We start from the raw sequence: 23,081 nt of genomic DNA, 5'->3' as shown, positions 1-23,081 counted from the left end.
ATAAATTAAAATATTGTTAGAAGATTATGTAAATTTGCCTTTTGTCTACTCACTCTGTTTTTGGAACTTCTTTTCTAAGCCAGTAGAAATCAGATTGGGCTGCATATTTGCGAGTTTGCAACACGTTGCCAAAGTAGTCATTTTCTGTAAACTTCAGCTGTATAGGTAAAGCACAGACATTTTTAAAGCATGTCCAAGGAAACAAAAGCTGACATAAAACCACCAGAAATTTTATTTTAAACAAGATAATCATCTAATTTTTTAGCCATTATCAAAGCAAATAAAATTTTCACACTTGGTAGGAAGAATAAATATTTTGTGAGATTAGTTCAGAAACAACGGCTGAACGGATCTACACAGGGGACTGGAATATTGGAAAAGCTCTTCCCTGTGCAGAGAGGAGCTGAGGCAATCAGAAGTACCCAAGGATGAATTGCAGACTGAACATTTCTATGGCTATTATTAATAGGTTTACTTCTATTTTTAAAAGTGCATTTAAAAAACACTTTCAAAAATGTAACAAAGCCTGCTTTTTCAGTTTGTTTTGCATTTTATTGCAAATATTTCATACTCTGTGTCCTCAAGGGTTCTGCCATTGCTTTCTTACTGTTTCTCATACAAAATGTTTACAGACATAGGGCTCCATGCTTCCATAAGCCTCCAAATGTAATAGCAACCCTGCCCCAACACACACGACTAACCATGCAAGAAAAAGAGATACTAATAGTTTATAAATCCAGATGATATCCCTGTCACCAGTTTCAAACAATCCTAGGACTCGTAAGGAAGTTGCACTTCAGATCGAAACTACGGTTTTGCAACCTTGATAAACGTGTTTTTCGGTAGACATTACCACTTATCTGGGCAAGCGATTCCATGCGCCGAGCGATAAAGTTGGTCACATCCTCTGTCTCATTACACTGCCTTCACAGCACCATCTCGCCCTACTCTTTCCAGGAACCTGAACTAGGCTGATAGTTGGTTCTTCAAAGTTTTCTCAATAAATTATGCCTTTGTTTAGTGTTTGTTCATGTTCTCTGGCAACGACAACCATCACTCTTGTGTTTTACCGGTTCAGGATTGAATTTGTGATTCTACTTTGCCTGTGACTTTCAGTAATACAACTCATCACATGCACGCCGCAGTTACCCTTTTCGAAAATGGTAAAATAGATTATTCTTCATCATCTGCCTCCCTGCCTTAGAGCTGAACAGATACTGGGTCAGGAAGGAGTCCTCCACAGCATCCTTGTCAAGCAGCCAGCACAGTAGGCCTACACATTGGTTAGGACCTCTAGGCACGATTATAAACAACAATAATAAAAAAAATTCATAGCCTGAAGAGATGAGGAGAGCCTGTACAGGGCATCATAAATTGTGATATTCCGAGGAAAAATGCATTCGTATATTTGAAGGCCATTACTTTGAGGAGAAATGCTTTTGTTTTGTTTCACTTTTATAACTAAATGCAAAATTTATGACAGCTTATATTTAACCTTTAAAATGCTTAATAGCAGGAAGGTTCTTTGCACCCAGGCACATTTCACTCCCAGCAGGCTTCACAGTCATCTCGCTAAGACACACCGGCATTGAAAATTTAGACATGAGCGCCAGCATACTTAATTCAACATCTAAAAATAACCAGGCAAGCAGAACTCCAGATGCATGCCAAACAAAACAGGAGCTTTGATTTTAGACAGCAGTGAAACAGAGCAAAGAATGGCTTCAATATGTAAAAGAAGAAAGCTGCAAGTCTGATACTTACTGTTTTGATGTCTTCATTAATATACGTGTCATTCATTATAAACTGAGGGTAACCAACTTTTGCCATAACTGCTTTTGCCTTTGAAAAAGAAAAAAAAAGCGTTGGCAGATATAACCATGTCTCAGCATATGGCTTTTTTTTTCCCCCCATTCTATTTCCACTTTGTATTATTATGCCTCCCTGAAAGCATCCTAATTTAACTTCAAACCACCTTGCCTACAAGGTAAGTTTGGTGCTGCAAATGAGCTTTGCATCGCAACATGGAGCGTCCAGGTTCTGTTGTCAGATTATCACAGTGGCTCTGTTGTTGCCTGCAGAGCTTTTGCAGACTTACAGCAATGTGTTTGAGTCCAAAATCTTAACAGCTGATTTTCCCTACCAGGTTTTGTGTTAATCAGATGGTCAAATGCCTGTTTTTACAGTGTATTCCAAAAGACGACAGGAAACGGCCCCTTTCGCTATGGTGTAGTATCTGGTACGCATCCAACTGTTAAAACAGATTTGATACACAGCTATGGATGAACCTGGGTCCCAGCGAGCGCAGACTGGCCTATTTCCACTGAGGGTTACTTCTATTTACACCTAAGGATGGGTCCACGCTTTTCTGAAGGATGCTGTACTTTCCTAAAACCACAGGGCTTATCTTTTATTTTACTCTCCACTTTCACCCCTCTACTTTGCAGTCTTTGTCCTTTCTCTAATGTCAGTAAAGGTGTTGAAATAAGACACTTTTCATTATCTTTGGGTTTTTTTCCCCCTTTCAATCATGACTTGGTCCCAGTGTTTATGCACAATCTGTGCAAACGCTCCGGTGTGAAGCGCTAGTAGCTGTAGATGAGTATTCCCACTTCGTAAATCATGGTGTAAGCACATGAACAGCCTTAGTAACATCCTCACAAAAACACCAGCAGGCCACCCAGCCACCCAGAATCTCTGTGGAAACAACATGCTTCCAGAAGAAAAGCAGAAGGATACAAGAGGATAAGGCAACATACCGAGGAGTGAATTATGACAGGTCCATAGAACAAATTAAAGCCACAGTGGATTAGGGTAGCACAAAGCTTTTACTTTGCACATTTTCAGGATGCTGAATGTAATTTATCCTGAAGTCTTTGGAATTCTGCCCACCCCTCAAAAAACACTCTTCTAGAAACTTGTTCTTCAAACTCAGATGTCTAAACTCAAATGAATATAGCAAGATATGAAGTGCAACAAATGGACTGGTCTTTAAACCAACTGCAGCCGTATCAACCCTGCATCCCGCTCTCTGCGAGCAGAGCATGGACCTCTCTGAGGTCCACCAATTTCTACTTCCCTCTTGCTGCAGGGGGTGACTGATCAAGGGAAGATTCCCCTTCCTCCACAACGAAATCCTTGCCCGCTTCTCCCCCTCCACAGTGTCTCACTAGAACAGGGCCTCCTGTGACAGCTAGAATTAGAAACGTCTGTTCCATGCCTGTAAGAAGGAAGCTGAAGGACTGCCTCCATTTAACCGAAATTATTTTGTCTCCTCTTATTTTTCAAGAAGAAAGGCCTCTTTGCTTCTTCAAATTCCTTCAATTTCTCAATCTCATTTCCAACCTAAAGTCATAATATCCTCCATTTGTGACATCACAATTAATTGTGGTTGAGATAATTAAGATGTCACAAACAGAAGATTACAACTTCAGGTAGGAAATTAGCAGCAGAAGCAGATGAACTCTTAAGCAAGAAAGATCCCATTCTCATGCAAATACCCCTAGTGATAAAAAAAAAGCAATGGAAGACAAATGCTGAACAGGAAATATGAAATGAGCCAAATTAACTCTGAACAGAATGTTTTCTCAGAATGTTTTCCAGAAGGTAAAGCAGCCTTTCAAGATATTTTGAATGCCAGGGCGGGTGGGGAGCAGCACAATTCATCTGCAAGTTTGGATATAATCAGGAGCACCTATTTTTCTTCCTGATGGTGTTGTCAGGTCCAGCTGACTGAACTTCGCAAGGAACTGGAAAATTTCCATTACCAGTGTTTTAATCCTAGTTGAAACTAGCCTTGAGAAAGCAAAGAGCAAAACTCATCAGTTTTAGTTTCTACTAAGTCAGTTGCTTAAAGAAGTTTGGTAAATCTCAAATGTTCTGCATGTGTTTGAGTAGCCATCTGAATCACTTACAGCGGTCTGTGTTGAATCTACTTAATTGAAGCCCTTAGCATTTTGATTAAACAGATTTAATTTAAAAACTTATATGATGAAGAGTAAACCCTTTAAAAACAATTTATAGTACAACTTGCAAAAGATCAACAGTACTTTTTACAGAAACAGTAAGGATTAACTGTGTCAGTACAATGTCATTTCACTAATAATTTAGCCAGTACAATGTCAATCGAAATTGTTGATCTTGTTTTGGCACATAAAAGAACATTTTTTGTTTTGAGCTATATTACATCCTTTAAAAACACTCTTAATTTTTAGACTGTCTTCCAAATAAAAACAAATAAATTAATGCCTCACTAGCTGTAAATGCAGAGGACTGTGAAGCCAGCCTAGGTCTGGCAGCACTTCTCTGCTGGAAGAAGCAGAGATGGGCCCTGCCCTCAAACCCGTGGTGACAGTTGTCTGGTTGTGACCACAATATGTCCATCTTCACCTCAACCACATGGACATTTTGGGGTCTTTGTGGAACATCTGCCACATCCATCGCAGCCTCTTCTTCCACAGCAGCCCACTGAGAGCAGCAGCTTGGAATCACAATGTTTTGGCCCTTTTAGACCTCACTCCTTAACCAAACATCTCTAAGGGTAAGGATGATTCCCCCAGGCTCCTTAAGAGCAGATCTGACATAGGTTGACCTAAATATCATATATAATCACATAATATAGCAAACAATCATATAATTAACATTTAACATTAATTTTTTATTTTAGTGACACTTAAATCCTTTACTCCTGTCATGGTCCTGCTGCATTAGGAAAGGAAGATGGGAAGCGTTCTCCCAACCAGACTACCTCAGAAGAGCTGGGCTCACTTACCAGGCCACACACACTCTTGCTCTGCGACTTTCCCAGTTGATGTTGTGAGATTAAGATTTCCAAGCACGAGGAAAAAATGGTTGGACAATACTGAGACTTTTTTTTTTTAAAGGCCATATAAAACCCTAGTAAATAACAGAGTTTGTCTCAGATTTTTTGAAAAAACTCAAAAGGTAATACTGCTCCTGGTACTTTGATGTTTTAGCAAAGGCTAAAGCTGTCTGTGTCTTGTGAGACAGACAGATATAGAAAAGGGGAAAATGTTATTTTATTGCATTTGTTACTTAAAAGTTCTTACCACAAAATATGTGGTTTAGAAGTCTGAGCAAATAACACAGACAACTATATACTCTGTAACGACCAAGCTCTAAGGTAGACCTTACTAGCACTGTAATTCTGATGCCTTAAATGTTCCACCAGTCATGTAGAATAACAAAAATTCAGAAAAGTACACACATTGTTACTACACCACCAAGTTAATTCGCTATTAGAAAATGTAACTACATATTTGCACACCATTACAAAGCTTCTAGACCATCTAAAATCACGAATGAACATCCTTTACGAGCCTTTTTGAGAACATCTAGAGCAAGAGCTGACAGAGAGCAAACGGTACAAGATTGTCACATGCAATCCATGTCTTGCTATACAGGTTCTCCCAGAAAAGAGATTTGTCTCAATTTGGTCCTAATGGTACCTATAATGCAGCCAAAAATTTGGAGGTGTGCCAAGCTCCCCTGAGATCCTACTGAGGTAGTGGCCCAGGGCCACCTTATCTTGACTGTGTCGCACGTACTGGTGTGGGGGGAACAGAAGGATAAGCTTGCTTCTCTCCAAGAGCTTCTCTCTTTTCCAAGGGCTGCCCCCAACATCCTGACTCCAGCCTGGGATGAGGTCCAGGCCAGAAGGCTGCGGCACACCAGTAAGTTCCCTGATGCCTACAGTGAAGGATGTGTGGCTCCTGGAGGAGGGGACTGCTTCCTACAGCCAAAGCACAACCCATGAGATGACACAAGAAGCCCTCAAGTCCTTGGGAATCCCTCCAACTGGGATTCCTCCCAGAGGCTTTGCATCAGGTCCAAGCCCATTCAGTTGAGCCCAGTACACAGCCCAATTTATTTACACAACAGACAAGTTGGAAACCATTGTGTTAAGAGCAGGTTTCTAAATTTGCATGTTGGAAGTCTCTTGCTTCCTTGGCTATCTTTTCTGTTCACTTGAGTAATATTTAACAGCACTTTGAAGACTCTTATTCATACAGCACAAGAAAGTGGAAAACTCTTCCACAACTGGTTTGCTCTTTGATAATGAAGGCAGTATTTTCTCCTTGATAAGACTAAAAATGTTTAAGGGACCAGCCTTCCAAGGAGGCATGCACTACATGAGGAAAGTAAATGAAATATGACAAAAGTACAGGAACCAGTTACGTGGTAATTGCACATGAATCCGCTGTAAACACACCATGCCCAACTTTTTAATGGTTTAAAGGCTCATTTCATTCCTTTCTCTAATTTGCATATTAAATAACCACATGTACAGGAAGAAAAGGGGCGATGGGGTATTTCCCCCAGCTATCGTTAAGTACTCAGCCTACCTTAGGTTGTCGGGTAAATTAAGAAAACTCATCACTGCAGGCTCCATCTCCTGCGACTGATAAGTGAGAGGCTCTCGCAGAGGGTGAGGCAGAGAAGCAGCATGCTTTAGAGTAAGTCATGAGAATTGTTCTCTAGCCCAGCAGCCAGAGAGAGCAGGCTCCAAGGCAGAGGACCCGGAGTGGGACTACTCCCGTGACTATGCATGGAAGTTTCCCCACTAACTTCAACACAGTTGGGATTTTATCACCAGTGTGTCTTTCTGTCACGATGACAGCATTGCAACTGAGTTTACTACAGAGACAATAATAACTGGTCTTTCACTCTTGACTTAACAACTTGCCAACATGGGAACACACACATGTGTTTCAATGCTACAAAGCATTCCAGTTTCCAGTCTAGTCAAATTCTCACTTGACAACTAAACTTGGCATGTGAGCCTTCCGAGAGCCTTTTTGCCCATCAGAGTAGGATTCGGACATTTTGTAGGCCTGCTAGCAACACCAAGTACTGACATATTGTACTTACTGTAAAAAAAAAAAAAAAAAAACAAAACAAACATATGTCTCGCCCCCGACAAAGTTTTATGAGTCCAACATAGATCTTCTGTATATCAACTTGACTCACAATAACTTTGTGAAGATAATTTTCAAGCTTCTAAAAATATAAAAAATTAATACAATTACGGTGCACTGAAAAATTAGCATGAAATACATTCTGAAAGCTAAAATAATTCACAGCAAAGTAATGTTCCATTTAATTACAAAGATTAATTCAGCCTTTATCTACATGTCTGGTCTTTTCATTTTTTCATTGAAAACAGATGATTCAAGAGCCATCTGGTAAAACTGCTGCATAAATATCACTGCATCTATCTAGGTTTTACATATAGAAAAACTAGGGAAATAGTGATGGATCTTGGTAAAAACCAGAAAAGTTCCATTACAGGGTTAAAGCCCAGTCCCACAGATATCGGTAGGAACTGACTCTCTGACTCGAGTGGGAGATGGTCTGGGCCCACCTTAATGATGTATATTATTCCCTATAATATACATCACATGAAATGTCAGGGATTTGCACATCATCAACTGCAATCAAAAGTGAAGTGGCAACTCAAACACAAACGCTTGGTCTGAAATGATAATTTTTAAGAGTACTTGATCTGCAGTGAACTGGCTGTAATCCATACTCCAGAATATAGCCAATCATCAAACTATTTATTTTTAAACTTCAGCTTTAACATACGTCTTATGTTTGCATATCACAACAATACAAACTGTGTAGACTTTTCCAGATTTTCAAACCTATGTTTCATTTAATAATAATTCACATCACATCGCACCATAACCCTCCCCTCCATATTTCAATAATTGTTTTGAATGTTCCAAATTAATCAATTATGAAGATGGAAAACGCAGCTATCGTTCCCTTCTTGTGTCCTGGTTTCGGCTGGGATAGAGTTCATTTTCTTCCTAGTAGCTGGTACAGTGCTGTGGTTTGGATTTATGATGAGAATAATGTTGATAACACCCTGATGTTTTAGTTGTTGCTAAGTCATGCTTACCCTAAGTCAAGGACTTTTCAGCTTCACCAGTGAGTAGGCTGGGGGGCACAAGAAGCTGGGAGGAGATACAGCCAGGACAGCTGACCCCAACTGATCAAAGGGATATTCCATACCATAGGACGTCATTCCCAGTATGTATAAACTGAGGGGGTAAAGCTGGCTGGGGGCAGCTGCTCGGGAACTGCTGGGCATCAGCCGGTGAGTGGTGAGCCACTGCATTGTGCATCACTTGTTTGTATGCTCTAATCCTTTTATCATTATTATTATTGTTTTCCCTTCCTTTTCTGTCCTATTAAACTGCCTTAATCTCAGCCCACAAGTTTTACTTTTTCCCCCAATTCTCTCCCTCATCCTACTGCAGGGGGGCAGTAAGTGAGTGGCTGTGTGGTATTTAGCTGACTCCCAGGTTAACAGTTTGTAATAGTTTGAGGCCAGGGGTGTAAAAAAAAAATAAAATAAATCAAGTAACTTATATGAATAATCACACCCATTAAGTACATCAAGTACACATAAAATTGTTTTCAGTTAAATACACACTGTGGTTTTAACAGCTTTGTGCTCTCAAAAGAAAAAAATGCCCTCGCCCTCACTCTTCTCCCCTTCTCCTCCCATCTCTGTCCGTACTTCTGCTCATGCTGCCTGCCCCCACAGCCTCCAAAACCCACCTCAGCTCCTTGCCACATCTTTCTGGGAGACTACGTCGCTCACTAACACAGCAGGCATCTATGCAGGTTTTTCCCCAGCTAATTTTCCACCAGATCAGTGAGCCAAATCACTCACTACACGGAGAGACCCAGCACAAGACAGGTGCTGGGAACACATATAATGTGGGAAAGCGGAGAAGGAACAGCAAACGGGTTATGTTACATCAGTTACCTCTTCCTCTCAATCATCTTTTGAAACCAAAGCCTCACTCAAAGAAAACTTCCTGACAAGAAAATATTACTCAGTACAATTAAAAATACCATGCCATATATTACCATCCTAGGAAACTGAGGAGAAAAGAGACACAAAATTTTCTAAGCAAACTGTTGATTGGGATTATATATTCAGTCTTAACATCAACCATCTAGCAAGACAGTATTATCACTGCTAGTCGTAACATTGCAAGCACCTAAAAGAGTCAAAGAGCAACAATGCACATCAGTGTTGATCTCTCCTGTCCTAAATCCGTTTTGCTTTTGACTCTCTGGAAGACAAAGACTCAATCATTGCTTCAAGTACTGTAACAATCATTTCACTGGAACTAAATTTTCAGTTTAAATTAATCCTCATTAAATTATTTTTTTTTTAGTAGCAGAACTGAACTAAATCATAGAAAATGTGAGTTTTATTTATATAAATGTACAAATTCACTGTGATATTTTCACAAGCCTAACTCCTTAGTTCAATACAGCAGTATAATTAATAGACCTACTCATATTTTCTCCTACCAGCTTGGTTCTAAACTCATTCTGCTGCCAGCTTTGCTTTAATTCTGCTAAGAAAAAGAATTCCTTTGTCCATTTTATTTCAATCCCATTTTCCATTTGTAACCTCTGTATGACAATTACCACGATTCCATTATTTTATACATAGAATATTATACATGACAGACATAAGTGTCTTTCATGAACAGAACCATGGCTCTGTAAATTAAATACATTTCTTCGTGGCGCACAACAAATGTCTTCCTCTATGATTATACAATACATAAATGCACTTATACAGCAGGCCAGCACAACCAAGTAACTGGCAAAATACTCCTTTAACACCTAACCGTTCCTGTCCAAAGCTCCTCGGTCAGTTTTAAGGCTCTCTGGGTTCTGCGAGGAGCTGGGATCATGCCTGTGGACCAGAAAAAAGGACGGTGCACAGAAACGCAAACCGACTCAGCCTGCGCTAGGCCCGGCTTAGGGCATCGCGGCACCACGCAGCGGTCACTCCTGCACCGCGTTCCCCTCTCCGCACCTCCGCATCGCCTCGGGCAGGACTGCGCCAGCGGTGTGCGGACATCTAGGAGCTCCTCTGGCTCCAGTGCAGACAAGGCAGAAGCAAAGAAGCAAGGGTGTGGTGTGAAGGCACACACCATCGTTAGTGCCATGTGGTACATACGCACCCAAGCTGCCTTTGAGAGGGCTCTAATAGCTCCCGCACCTGAGCCAAGCTTGGGCATATCCTTAGCACTTCAGAAGACTGTACCTCCTCGTGCCTTTATTTCATAGGCAATGTTCTATGCTTTCCAAAACAATTGTCTCTTGAAACAAAAGAACAAAACAAAACAAAAAACCCAACAACCAAACACACACCTCCAACTGAAAATTCTCTTTATCTGTCCTTTGAAACTACATTAGATATCCTTACCAAACAAATTTTGTACCAGAATCCTCAGGATTTGCAGTGACAGAAAGAAAAAGCCACCTTTGACCAGGCTTTAGCACATTAGCAAGCTGTAGAAATCATTATGTTGCATTTTTTATAGAAACTCTTTCCTAGACTCATTTCACTGCTCACCCCCAGAGCTCCTCATGCATACTCCCACTTTCGTGCCACCTCTTGCTAGAAACGCGCCCACCTTGCTACAAAATCTTTTCTGCTGTTTTTGCTTTAACTATGGGAAAACTGCAGGTTTAAGAAAAACCACTGCGCTGACAAAATGAAAGTCCCCAAGGACCCAAAAAGCCCGGTGTGCTGAAGAGATCTCTGGCACCGAACGCTGGGAGAGGGGCAGTCCCGGGGACTGGGAAAGGGCAAGGAAGCTCTCTCCCCATCACTGCTGTATGGGATATGAGTTACCACAGCATTTCTTTTGGCAGTTTTATGCAAACCTCTGAATAACCTGTTCCAGAGAGGAACAACTTCTGACCTCAGCCTCTGCTTGCACCAGTTTATAGTCATTTAACATTTTCAAGGTTATCTTTGCTTAAGCAAAGGTTGCAGAGCAACGTTTTGTTTTGTTTTTAATGAATAGAATGCAAAAAATTCTCTTTTCACTTCTAGCCACAAGTGAGCATCAGACCCAGTCTACATACAGCTGAGACCAAACATAGCAGAGACCTGTTCCTACACTACTCTCAAACTGAAATAAGGACTGAGGACCTAAACACAAGCATTACTTGGCTCAGGACTTGCAGGTTTCTCTGAGGAGAAATTCCTTCTGCTTGACCATGGCCCCCAACCAGCAGTGTACCAGTAAGCATGTCTCTATCGGTTGTCCATGCCTCATAATACATGGGGGGAAAGAAGATGCATACATAGACAAAAACGCAGGCTGCAGAATACAGAAAAACCATAGTCAGGAAATACTGTACTTTCTCCTCAAGACTAAATCAATCTCTATTCCAAATCTTTACATATTTTTATTTTTAAATAAATTATATGTATGTATGTATTTTCACATTGAATGAACTCACCACTTACCCAGAAAACCGAGCACAAGACACCTCACAGCATGCTCACGAAGGAGGGCAGCTGAAGAAGCCTTTACCCCTAGGCACAGCATCCCAGCTTCTGAAAGGTCACTAAAGGAGGAAATTCCCAAGTCTGATAACCTCCTTGTGTTAAAGCTCCTCTAAAAGTAAACTCCAGCAATACCAGTACCTGAAACCATTGAAATATTTCACAACTTTGCTTCAGACCTCTGTGACTAGTACAATACCTGAGCAAGTTAAAGTGCTGCTAAGGCTCCTGGTCCTGGACAGCTTGGTGCCCAAGGCTGAAGGTCCATGCTGGAGCCCTAGCCCATGGCCCTGCCTTGCTGAGCCTCCTGCCCGCTCCCTCTCACTGGCTCAGGAGGGCATATACAGGACATGGAGACCATCACAGCCAGGAAACGCACATCCATTGGAAACAGAGGGAATGCCAAGTAGATACCCGAGCATGCCCTCGTAGACTCCTCTACACAGAGAACGGGTCTCGCATACCTCAGTGCCTGTTACTGCTGAGCTGGGGGACTACAATGTCTTTGTAACTGTTCCTCTCCAGAAGGCAGTTTTACTGATAAAACAACAAAGGTAATGAAACTTAAAGCTGAAACTGTCTGAAACTTCCAGGTGGAGGACTTTCTGCCCTTTGGAAGAATTAATCTGTCTTCTAGCATACCAACGCTTTTGCATTGCATTTCTGCCACAAAAGTTTCAGATTCGCACTGGTCCCTGAGCATCTGCAGGTGTGTCCATCCATCTGTCTCCCTGCTGTTTCAAGCATGAGATTTGTTGCAAGTGTTTTGATGTCACGCACCCGTTCTGGCCTTATGGAGTCATGGCAGAGTCTGAAAAATGACAGCTGCAAGATCAGGGTTAAATACAATTTCCTCTCCCTTCACCTGTTTTCCACTATCTGTTTGCACGGTGCTCAGGTTATTAATGGAACTGACATCCCTGCACAACTGAGTGAGCAGTAGCAGCAGCCAGATAACAAGGGAGAAGCTGACAGCAGCGATCTAACCCAGAGATAAGAGATAAGCAAACATGCCATGGCTATTACTTTCAACTCTGGCCAATGGAGAACATCATCTCCTGTGGCTACTGGACAGGAAAGCCCAGTCCTCCTGAGAAGGTTAAGTTAAATTCAGGATGTGAGAGACATTATTCTTTGAGTTCCAAAATTAGAGTTTGTGATGAGAAATAAACATTTGACGACTTTTTTTTTTCCAAAGAAAAAGTGTTGTTAATCTGATGGAAAATGAAGACCTATTTTTATTCAGAGGAAAGCGTAGAACACTTTCATGCTAGAATGAAAGTATCTCACATTCTCTGTATCTTCCAGGTGAAAAATGTTACTCTAAACATCTGCATTTTTCAAACAGCTACCTCAGGGATGGTGCAGGAGCAGTAGCCTCAATGTCCTGACCAAATCCCAGACTAGGTAAGTAGAGCAGACTTTTCAAATCCCCTACATCACTTCTGAGCTGCACAGCATCTGCGTCACTTCCTGCTTCCTACAGAGTTGTCCCCTTCTCTTTATACGTCCATGCACACAGTAGGATAAAGATGAGCTACACCATGAAGATAAACTTCCAGGGATATATTTAATGCCCAAGCGAACTGTAGACATGTAGGAAAAGAGTCAAAGTGTGACTTTGCCTCTTCTGAACTTAAACCCACATTTCAGCTTTATCAGGAGACTTGCTCATTGCTCCCTGCAATACAACTGCTACAATACAGGCGGGACCTTACATTTTTGCATCCAGGTGGAGACTACTCTACTTTCAGAAAGCTCACTTCCACAAAGGAAAAGTGTGGTTGAGGTTCAATTGGCACTAAGCAGAAGTATGCTTTCCAGTTTAGAAGTGACAAGGTTGTTTCAAGAAGATCCGAGTCAAACTTTCTAGTAAAACCAGTAAATTTGGAAGTCAGTAGTCACCCCTATTGGCTTTTGAACAGGAATGAAGTGCCTAAATGCAATTAGAGCCTTTGGAAATTTCTCCCTCTTTCCTTAGTCTTCTGAAGCGAGTCTGGCAGCTTCTGTTAGTGCTCTGAAGCAGCCTTACACTTTGCGAAGTTCTCCAAGATCCTCCAAACAAACATACAAAGGCATCTTGAAAGAATCTGTAAAAGGTGTCTTGCCATCTTTGGTTTTGAAACTCCATCCCCGTCTTTTACTAAGTGTTATTCTGTCAGCTTTATGCTGGCCTTCATTCCAGAAAAAGCCCACTGGAGATATGGGAGGCACTAAGACTAAGGGCTGGCTTCTCTGTCATATTTTTGCATTATTTTACGTAGGAAGGGTCTACAGAGCCCACAAGGCACAAAAAGGCATTTTTTATTTTTGCAAAGCACCCAGTGACCATTCTCAAGATTGGATGATTTGTCATCTTTGTGCAAAATTAGCATGGTGTTAAGCAAGATTAATTTCAGCTCCTGAAGCTGTGGTGTCTGGCCTTTTTGTCTGGGTATGCCTCTGTTCTTAATGAAAAGTTATTTTTCAGAGCTGTATCTAGTGCATGCCCTGGACAGTCTATGTGAACAAAGGCAGGAGGCTCCATACTGTCTAGATGTATTGCTGTGCCAGATTTATATGGGAGCAAGAGTGGGCACAAGAAAAGAACAGGCAATGATAATTCTCTGGTTTCACCACTACAAGAATGTAGGGGAGGAAGGTGACATTTTCCAGACAAGCAAAAGGAGATGCTCTCTCACACAGAGCACAGTGAGGCAGTGGAACTCATTGCCTTGGGAAGCTGCGGATGCTCAAAATTGTCATGGGTTCAAAAAGTCAAACTCACAGCAGAAAAATATTAACAAATACAAAGACATCACTTCTGGCTCAGGAAGCAACTGAGCTGCAGATTGTCTGAGGCCAGGAGAGGATAACGGGAATGTATCCCTTTATGCTTGCCCTGTCCTTATGTTCATCTCTAAACATCTGCTACTGTTTGGCCACTGTGCGAACCAGACATTGGACCTCTGGTCTGAGCAGTATGGCTGTCATGTTCGTGGTAAAATCACCCAAATGTGAACAGAGGCACACCATGGAGAAGTGGGAAAGATGGCAGGGGCTCAGCTGAATGACTGGAGGGCTGGATACGGCCAGCAAGTTCCAGCTGAGAAGCCAATGGCTTCAAGTGGGATAACCCATGGACACCTCCCGCATTCAAAGTACCTATACTTTGTTAAATCGAGGGTTGTCCAGATGGCTCTTGATTTCCTAAGGGTTTTTGGCCTAAATTACACTGTGTTACCCAGGGAGGTTTGCTGTAGCTCTCTGAAGCAGCAGAACACACCCCGTAGGCTAAACAAAGGTACCGAACACTGCCTGAGAGAGGCACCTATAGCCAGGCACTGTCCTTATACCTTGCTGTGGTCCTCTTGCCTCAGTCTTCAGACTCGGAGAGGTATGAAGAAAACAAATGTTGCATATACAACTTCCTTAGAGAGAAATAAAGCCAAGCAGCAGGCGAGTTCAGTAGGCAAAAAATGATTGCACAGTGACCTTGGGATTTGTGCTCCATGACCTAAAGAGGTTGACAATGTTACAGAAAAATAGTAGAAGAAAAACAAGCTTTTTTTGGCTTATCATCCATGCTTTAAAAATAGTATTGCAAAACCAAAAAATAACTTCCTACAATACAGGCTATTTTACAGGAGATTTGCAAACTTTTACACAAAAGCCTGTTTTCTGAAAGTCTCTTTTTCAAGCCTCCAGTTAAACCCAAGCACAAAGGGCATTTCAAGAAGGAAAAACAGTGATTAACAAAATAATGGCTCCAGCCCAGGAAAGGGAATAATTTTACATCTCAGTGATGATCTTCCACTGAATTATCCTTTGAAGAGCAGCAGCATTAAATTACCATTTTAAAGATGAGAGCCCTGATCACACAAGTCGTGCCAACGGAGTTTCAGTTGTGGGTTCTCCCTTTTCCCCATGGCCCACTGTTACAAAACACAGCTGTCAATACCATTTGGCTGACATAGCAGGCTGCAATCTGCACCTTCATTGTGAGGGGAAAAAAAAAAAAGGTTCTCCTCCCCCCCCCCCCATCTGCCATCCTTCTCAGGGGCTCTGAGGTGGCCCAGAGCTCACCAGGTGCCCGGGCAACGGACGAGGGATCCTTCTGCACAGCTTCTCTAACTCACAGACCACGTACTAGAAGGCTGTGGCCAGACACACCCTTGGAGCTGCACTCATTTGAATATTTCTCTGTTCTTCAAATGAGGGCAAAAATTAATGACTCTTACAAAAGAGAAAGGCTAAAAGGGCAAGAAGAGGAACCTTTTGCCTTTTTTTTTTTAATCAGAGATCTCCATTGAAAATTTGGGACGTTAACAGGAATACTTTAAGCAAATTTCAGATTACAGTCAAATACAGAGCAATAAAGCAAGGCTTGCATAGAGCAGAGGAGGAAGGACAGGGCAGAAAACAGAGCATCACAGAGCCGAATGCTTCTCTCCGACTGGGAGCTCCTTTGGAAGCAGCATGAGCTCCATCCAGGGAACTAGGAGAGAACTGCACATGGAGACAGACCCAGCCACCAAACCCTGCTAAAAACTTCCTCTGCGAGACTGCCTTTCAGACCGTCTGGTTTAAATCTATGTTTCGATCACAGAAGGAGAGGAATGGAGGGAGGATAGAAGGAAATTATTAGATGTTATCTCATTGTATTGTTTTGTTACAGAGGGAAAGTCAAACCTTAAATCCAAAGTATACAAGGGCTAAAAGGGTGATTCTCAGAAATCAAGTCTGCAAGACAATTGTTCCCTTTGTCACGTGGACTAGTTGATTTGATCCTTTTAATATGGTTCGGGCTCATCAGATTAGTAGTGTCCCCTCTGAGTAACTTAAAACAGAACGAACACAAAGAGAGTCACAGACAGAGAAACGTTTCAGTGATTAGATGGAGCTGACAGGCTGCCTAAAGCAAAATTCAAGCATCGATTCTACCAGAGGGCCTTTTGTAAGTCCTTCGGAGGTCGATGGTCCTTTTGATTACAAAGCATCAGGCTGACAGGAAAGTATACAAGTTTGGCCTCAGCCAAGTGCAAAAGGCAGGCTGGCAGCAGTCAGAAAACAGGCAGCAGAAAACACGCAAAAGAGTGAGTATCCAAATCACAGAGAGGATTTGCAGTTAATTCTCTTTAAAGCCTGCCAAGTCATTTGCATTACAGTGTTGTCATCTAAAGATACAACCACCATAAGGAATACAAGAGTAGTCTACGATGAGATGTTTTTCTATGAAGGCTCTCCATGCTTACTGTCCAGGCATCCACATCTCGCATCGAACCTTATTCTTCTTTCAGGAAACAAAAATTTTGTTAATGACCCAAATGGGGCTGAAATTAAAGAAAAGGCTAATGACAAATTAAATGGATCACACAGAGTAGGTCCAGTAAACAAAAATCACCAGGTTTTTACAGTTACTTTCTTTCCAGAGCATTCAAAGAATTCAAGAATACAGTGAGATTAAAAATACAGAGGAAAAGCAAAAATATATGAATCAGGGTCATTTCCATGCAGCATACAGTTCTGCCATAGAATGCAGGGCAGGAGCTCTACCCTGCATTGCTATAAGGGAAAATGTGACGGCTACTGATGAGAACATAAAAGACCAAGACATTCTTTACCTAACTAATAACTTACTTCCTTTATTTAATTGATAATAAGAACAGACTAGACTATTTCAGTTGGAAGGGACCTACAAGGATCATCTAAGTCCAACTGTCTGACCACTTCGGGGCTGACCACAAGTTAAACCCTGTTATTAAGGGCTTTGTCCAAACACCTCTTGAACACCGACAGGCTTGGGGCATTGACCACCTCTCCAGGAAGCCTGTTCCAGGGTTGGACCACCCTCTCTGTAAAGAAATGTTTCCTCATGTCCAGTCTGAACCTCCCCTGCCTGACGCAGCTTTGAACCATTCCCACGCATCCCGTCACTGGATACCAGCGAGAAGAGATCAGCACCTCCCTCTCCACATCCCCTCCTCAGGAAGATGCAGAGAGCAACGAGGTCACCCTTCAGCCCCCTTCTCTCCAAACAAGACAAGCCCAGAGCCCTCAGCTGCTCCCCATAGGCCAGGCCTGCCAGCCCTTCACCAGCTCCATTGCCCTCCTCCAGACACACTCAAGGACCTGAACATCCTTCTGAAATGGTGGGGCCCAGCACCGCACACAGCACTCGAGGTGAGGCTGCACCAAGGCTGAACACAGAAGGACAATCCCCTCTCCTGCCCGGCTGGTTGTGCTGGGTTTGATGCACCCCAGGATGGGGTTTGCCCTCTGGGCTGCCAGGGCTCACTGCTCGCCCCTGCTGAGCCGCTGCCGACCAGCGCGCCCAGATCCCTCTCTGCAGGGCTGTTTGCCAGCCACTCCTCTCCCCATTTATATTTGTGCCTGGCATTACTCCATCCTAAGTGCAGAATCTGTCATTTGGATTTGTTAAATTTCATCCCATTAACCATTGCCCAATGCTCCAACCGATCTATATCCCTCTGCAAGACCTCTTGTCCTTTCAGAGTCAACAGCACCTCCCAGTTTAGTATGTCAGCAAACTTGCTAATGGAGCATTCAAGTCCTGCATCCAGATCATTGGTAGAAATATTGAAGAGCACTGGCCCAAGGATTGAGCCCTGAGGAACACCACTGGTGACGGACTGGTCACCAGCCAGATGTAGCCCCATTCAGTACAACCCTTTGAGCCCTGCCATTCGGCCAATTCTTCACCCGGTGCACCGTGTAACTGCTCATCCCACAGTTAGACAACTTGTCCACAAGGATGCTGTGAGGGACACTATCAAAAGCCTTGCTAAAATCCAGAGAAACTAAATCAACCAGGTACATGACCTTATCGCAGAAGGATATCAGATTAATAATGAAGCATGTGCCCTCTTTTGTTCTGGAAACAGAGACAAGCAGGAGATGCTTACACAGGACTGAAATTTATTTCAAAGCAGAATATCCTACCCTAATAAAAAAAAAAATTCATGGAGGTGTTAGTAACCACAGAGAACTAGAACAGTTGTTTTATGTGTTATTGGGCTCAGCCTAGCAATAATTGGCTAAAATACTATTTGCCTATACTGAAGATCAAAGCAGAGTCACCTTTCTGGCCTTCGTCTGAAAGAAGGTACCTTCAGCATCCCACTGTGCTCTGTCATAGTCTCTATTTTGATAGTGGTCCAAAAAAAAAAAAAAAGAGTAAAACTGAGAAGACCTCCAGGATGATACAACTTGCTTTTCAATTCAAGAACAAACTAAGTTCCTTCCCAAATTGTGAAATCCACAGCACTTGCATGATCCTCACAGATGCAGGTGACACTTCTTTCTCAAGAAGTGTCACTTTTACAGATCTATATAATAAAGTAATACTTTTTTTTTTTTAGACAACGAAACAATCTGCACTCCAAAATTCCTGTTGCCTATGCTGCTTTATTAAAGTGCAAGTATCAAAAGAGTGACAGCATAATGTGCTGGACTCATGAGATTTAACTGGTACAGAGTAACAGATTTTGAAAGCTGTGTTGTATTATAAATCTTAGATTTCCCCAGCGAATTATCTGACCATACATGTAATGAGTCTGTTTCTTGAATCAAAAACATGTATCCACATGTCCTACGGAAAATCCAATATCATCATTAGCAATAAATAGAATTTAATAAATATGCACAAACTCCATGTCTGGAAATCTACCAAAATGTCTCGCTAGACCCTTCCCTTCTAGCCAAGTAGCCGTTTTTGTGAATCTGAACTTAAACTTACAGTTGTAAGTCCTACTGCATAATTGTTGCTGCAATTCCTGAGTCATTACGTAACTGTGTCTTACAAGCTTGACCTTATTCCTTTGTCAGTAAACTATAAAATTGTTCAAGTCAGTGGGAATGGATTTTAACCGTTTGTTATTTGTAGTGCTATGGCTTGTAGTATTATTTTTATTGTATTGCTTGAATTTAGTTTGTCATGCATTGCTCCGCCCAGACTCACCCCATTAAGTTCAGAAACTTAGACGAGATGCCTAAATTGGGAGCAAAGCGCCATAAGCTTCCCAAATGTGTAAGAGGGAAACAGGTATGTCTACCTAGAAAACATCTAACCTACCTTCTGAACAAAACTCTCCCTAAATTGGGAAAGGGAGAGCTTTTTAGGGAGTTTATTAGTTTGTGGCAATGTTTGTATTGTTTCTCTGCTGAAGAGCAGGTAGCAAATTTTGAACAAAATGGTTATGCAGATTAATTGCTAGAAAAATCAACATCAGACTTGCATATGCCTGTAAAGGTATGCAGAAATATCTCTATAAAGGAAATAATTAGAAAGTCTTCCTGCTCTTATTTTGCACCAGATTTGTCAAATATCTAAACTACAGATCGTTATATTTCTACGGGTATTTCTAGTAAAAAACCCAAGCATAACAGCCAGTAAGAATTAATAACTGCAGTCCATTTACCATTGGGTTAGCAGGAAATAAATGGCATCTTACTATTGTTCTTTTGCTATGGAGTTTATTGGTGCATTTATGCAGCTCTTTCATTTGCATATTTGTGAAGAGCACTGCTGCATGAAATGTAAATGGGCTGTATATGAAATTTAAAACTTCCCAATGATAAAATGTCTCAACAGTCTTTTCATCAGAACTGCCAAAAAACTTTGAAGTCCGTGTTTGTTTTTAAATCAAAACACCGCTATTTTTATTCAAGCACAGGGAGCAGGAACAGTTCAGCTACACTTGCATGTCAGTTTATTCGAAGAGGGTATTTACTAACTCACTGACATCCCATTGCCTCAACAAACAAGGAGACAGTCCTACACGTTGCCCTCCACACTTCTTTGTTTACCTCTCCTCCAACTGGTGCCCTGCCTTTGGACAAGCTCCCTTTCCACACATCACATGCTGTAAACATGGGAACAGAGCGAAAAGGGAGCTTTTGAGTACCTCCTCCTGCATTTTATTGTGACTCCATCTGAAAGTAATCAGGACCAGTAATGCCATCCTTGACCACAGCACTTCATAACTGGCATTATTCTATCAGGAGGTGGGTGTTCAGCTGCAATGGTCATTGCACTCCTGGAAGATGGCTTTCAAGGTAGGCCTCACACCACGACACTGGAGAAGGTACAAGACCTAGACTATTCTCATATCCCCTTCTTCACATCATCTTCACACCAAACACCCTCAGCTGTCCCATACATTTTAGACACCATTTTCTGTTTGCAGGTTGGTGTGCCCCTGACATAGCAATCAAGATGAAGACCTTGTCAAGAAAATCCACTGTACAGGCAAATCTGAAATAAGCTCACAGTCTACATCAGCCACAGCCAGATGGGGAAAGATGGAGGGAAGGAAGGAAGAACAAGGTAACAAAAATAACTTCAGCAGAGAAGCAGGAGCTCAGACAGCTCTGCTTCTAGCAAAACAAATGTGGCACACATCCTTTCACAAACAAAACGATGGACACAAACAAACTGGAACTGCAAGTACAGTCCATGACATTCTGTTCTCACTCAGGTCAAATCTTCACCATAACAGGATTTTACCCATTCAATATTTATATTTGTTACCTTCTCATAAGCTTTTCTTTTTGTTTCAGAGTCCATCCAGTCATTTTCCTTTTCCAACATGTCAATAAAAGCCCAGCGAATTCCTTCAGTCAACTCCTCCATCTGCAAAACATTTCGCAAACCCTTCCCCAGTAAAATATGTCACGGCAGAATCACTATAAGAAAAGGTTTGGTGCATGCAGGAGTGATGGATTTGGTTAGACCATGAATGATTCCAAATCAGACAGTATCTGCTCTTTTTTCTTGAAGGCTAATTTCTTCTTTCTCCAGTCCCCAGACACTTCTTTCAAAATAAGTTTCTTTCCATTTTGTTTTCCTTCAGGTATAACACACCACCTGTTCATTGCTGATCCTTTCAGGTCACAATTGTGAGAATGTCTGTCTTGAAATGATAAAAATTACTGGGAGATTTGCAGTGGTTTGGGGAGATTTCTGACACTTGGGTTCTAGAACACTAGCCCATGCAGAAGGAGCCAGCTGAAGGCATTTGGACAAATAAAGCCTTTTCTGCAGAGAGGGCATCTGTAGCCTTGTTTGGTTTATGTCAGACAGACACATCTTATCAATACTGCCAAAGGACTGAATATGGGCTGACAGTATCATGATCCAAACACAAAGCAGTATCCAAATATCTAGCCTGTGTTTAGCTGTATTTGTGAAGTACTCACACCCTTTAGTTCCTGCAGGGAGAAAGGCCATGGCTCACAACACTGAGCAGCCTTAACTGCATCTGTCATCTTGAACCACCACAACAGCTTGCACCTGTGCAAAGCTAGGAAAACTCACAACTCTTTTATAGCTTGGCTGCTTCTTCAGACACCTGTACAAAGCCACGAGCATATCACAAGTCAAAAAACCAAACAACAGGAGTGTTTAGTAAGCATGCACACTAAGAAAACCCTGAAATGCCAGAAAACAAGAAATCTAGTGGCTCAGAGATGCGTTATATGTCTAAAGAGCAGAAATGCTCTCATGGCTAGGCATCCATCTGGCAGCACAGACCAGAAAGGTGTACGCAATCAGTTGCATCTATTGATATCAATGGATGAACCTCATGATGGCCACTGAGAATACTGTGAGTGAAGTAATTCAAGGGATCCAGCCATTGCTTGAGTCCTTTAGCACAGACCAAACCAGAGTTGAGATAGCACAAGACATGACAGATAATCATTACATGAAGATTTATTGGATCTTCATGTTATCAGTTACATCACTTTTAAAAATAATGAAAATGTCAAGTACCAGAGATTTATATAATTTTATTCTATAGATTTAGTAGCTCTGAAATGTCATTAAAACTCAGAACTAAATCCTGGAAAGTAACATTACCTTTAGCTAAATTGCCATTTATGCATCAGATGTATATTTTAATCTGGAACTGTTCTTTATTTGTGGTGGAACGAGACAAAACATGGCAAAACTCCTTTGATTATTCATTTTTTCTTACCCTTTTCAAAAAACATTTTCTTATTTTTAGAGACAATATGGGACAACTGGAACAGGTCTAGCATCAAATATGACTAAACAGTCAACATTCACAGTAAACTGCATTCCAGGGAATAGGGTAACTTGAAGATATTGATGACAGAGCATTGACTCAATTAACTTAGCACACTAATGAGGTGAACTCCCTGTATTTGGAGGTTACAAGTTCAAACTCAAGCTCTGCAGCTGGGCCCTGGTGTATACTTAGGCTTTATGCACCAGCTGTAGCTGCAGGGGGCAGGGGGAGAAACCTATTCCTGCTATCAAAGTTATTACTGAAACTGCTCAGGCATAGCTGTAAGAAACACTGCAGGCTCTCTGGGTTAGGAACAGTGCTATACTTAGACACAAATAATGTCTTTCTTGATAAAAGGAGAGATGTGTCTAAGGTAGGAAACATCAGTCACAAAACATGGGGGAAAAAGAATCCATATTGTCCATAACTCAGGATTTGCTTATCATAGATATATGCCACGAGCCGGGAAAAAAAAAATCTGTACAAATAAAAGTGCTTTTCTCAAGTGCTTTTTTTTACTGCTTGAGAAATAGAACTGAAAACCAGTGAAATGAAAATGATAACACCACAAATTATTAACTTAAGCAGCACACTTCTAAATGGATTGCAACAAATTTCACCTACATCTGATTTAATCTCCATGGGCAGCTCGCTATATGTCCAAATCTTGTGATCTACTCTAA

At 41.6% G+C, this 23,081-nt stretch overlaps 1 protein-coding gene across 1 annotated transcript in view; it reads right to left on the bottom strand.

The window, feature by feature from the left end:
• Positions 1-23,081, bottom strand: part of PHEX (phosphate regulating endopeptidase homolog, X-linked) — a gene marked incomplete at its 5' end in the record, with an annotated part of 64,787 nt that overhangs the window by 28,609 nt on the left and 13,097 nt on the right. Inside the window, 3 exons of the mRNA XM_009706725.1 lie at positions 54-157; positions 1,765-1,842; positions 20,898-20,999. Coding sequence (XP_009705027.1) covers positions 54-157; positions 1,765-1,842; positions 20,898-20,999 — 284 coding nt within the window. The remainder of the gene's footprint in view (positions 1-53; positions 158-1,764; positions 1,843-20,897; positions 21,000-23,081) is intronic.

Source organism: Cariama cristata, unplaced genomic scaffold (assembly GCF_000690535.1).
Source record: "Cariama cristata isolate BGI_N322 unplaced genomic scaffold, ASM69053v1 scaffold16000, whole genome shotgun sequence".
NCBI classification, from domain to species: domain Eukaryota; kingdom Metazoa; phylum Chordata; class Aves; order Cariamiformes; family Cariamidae; genus Cariama; species Cariama cristata.
This window is presented reverse-complemented; position numbering and strand designations above follow the sequence as displayed.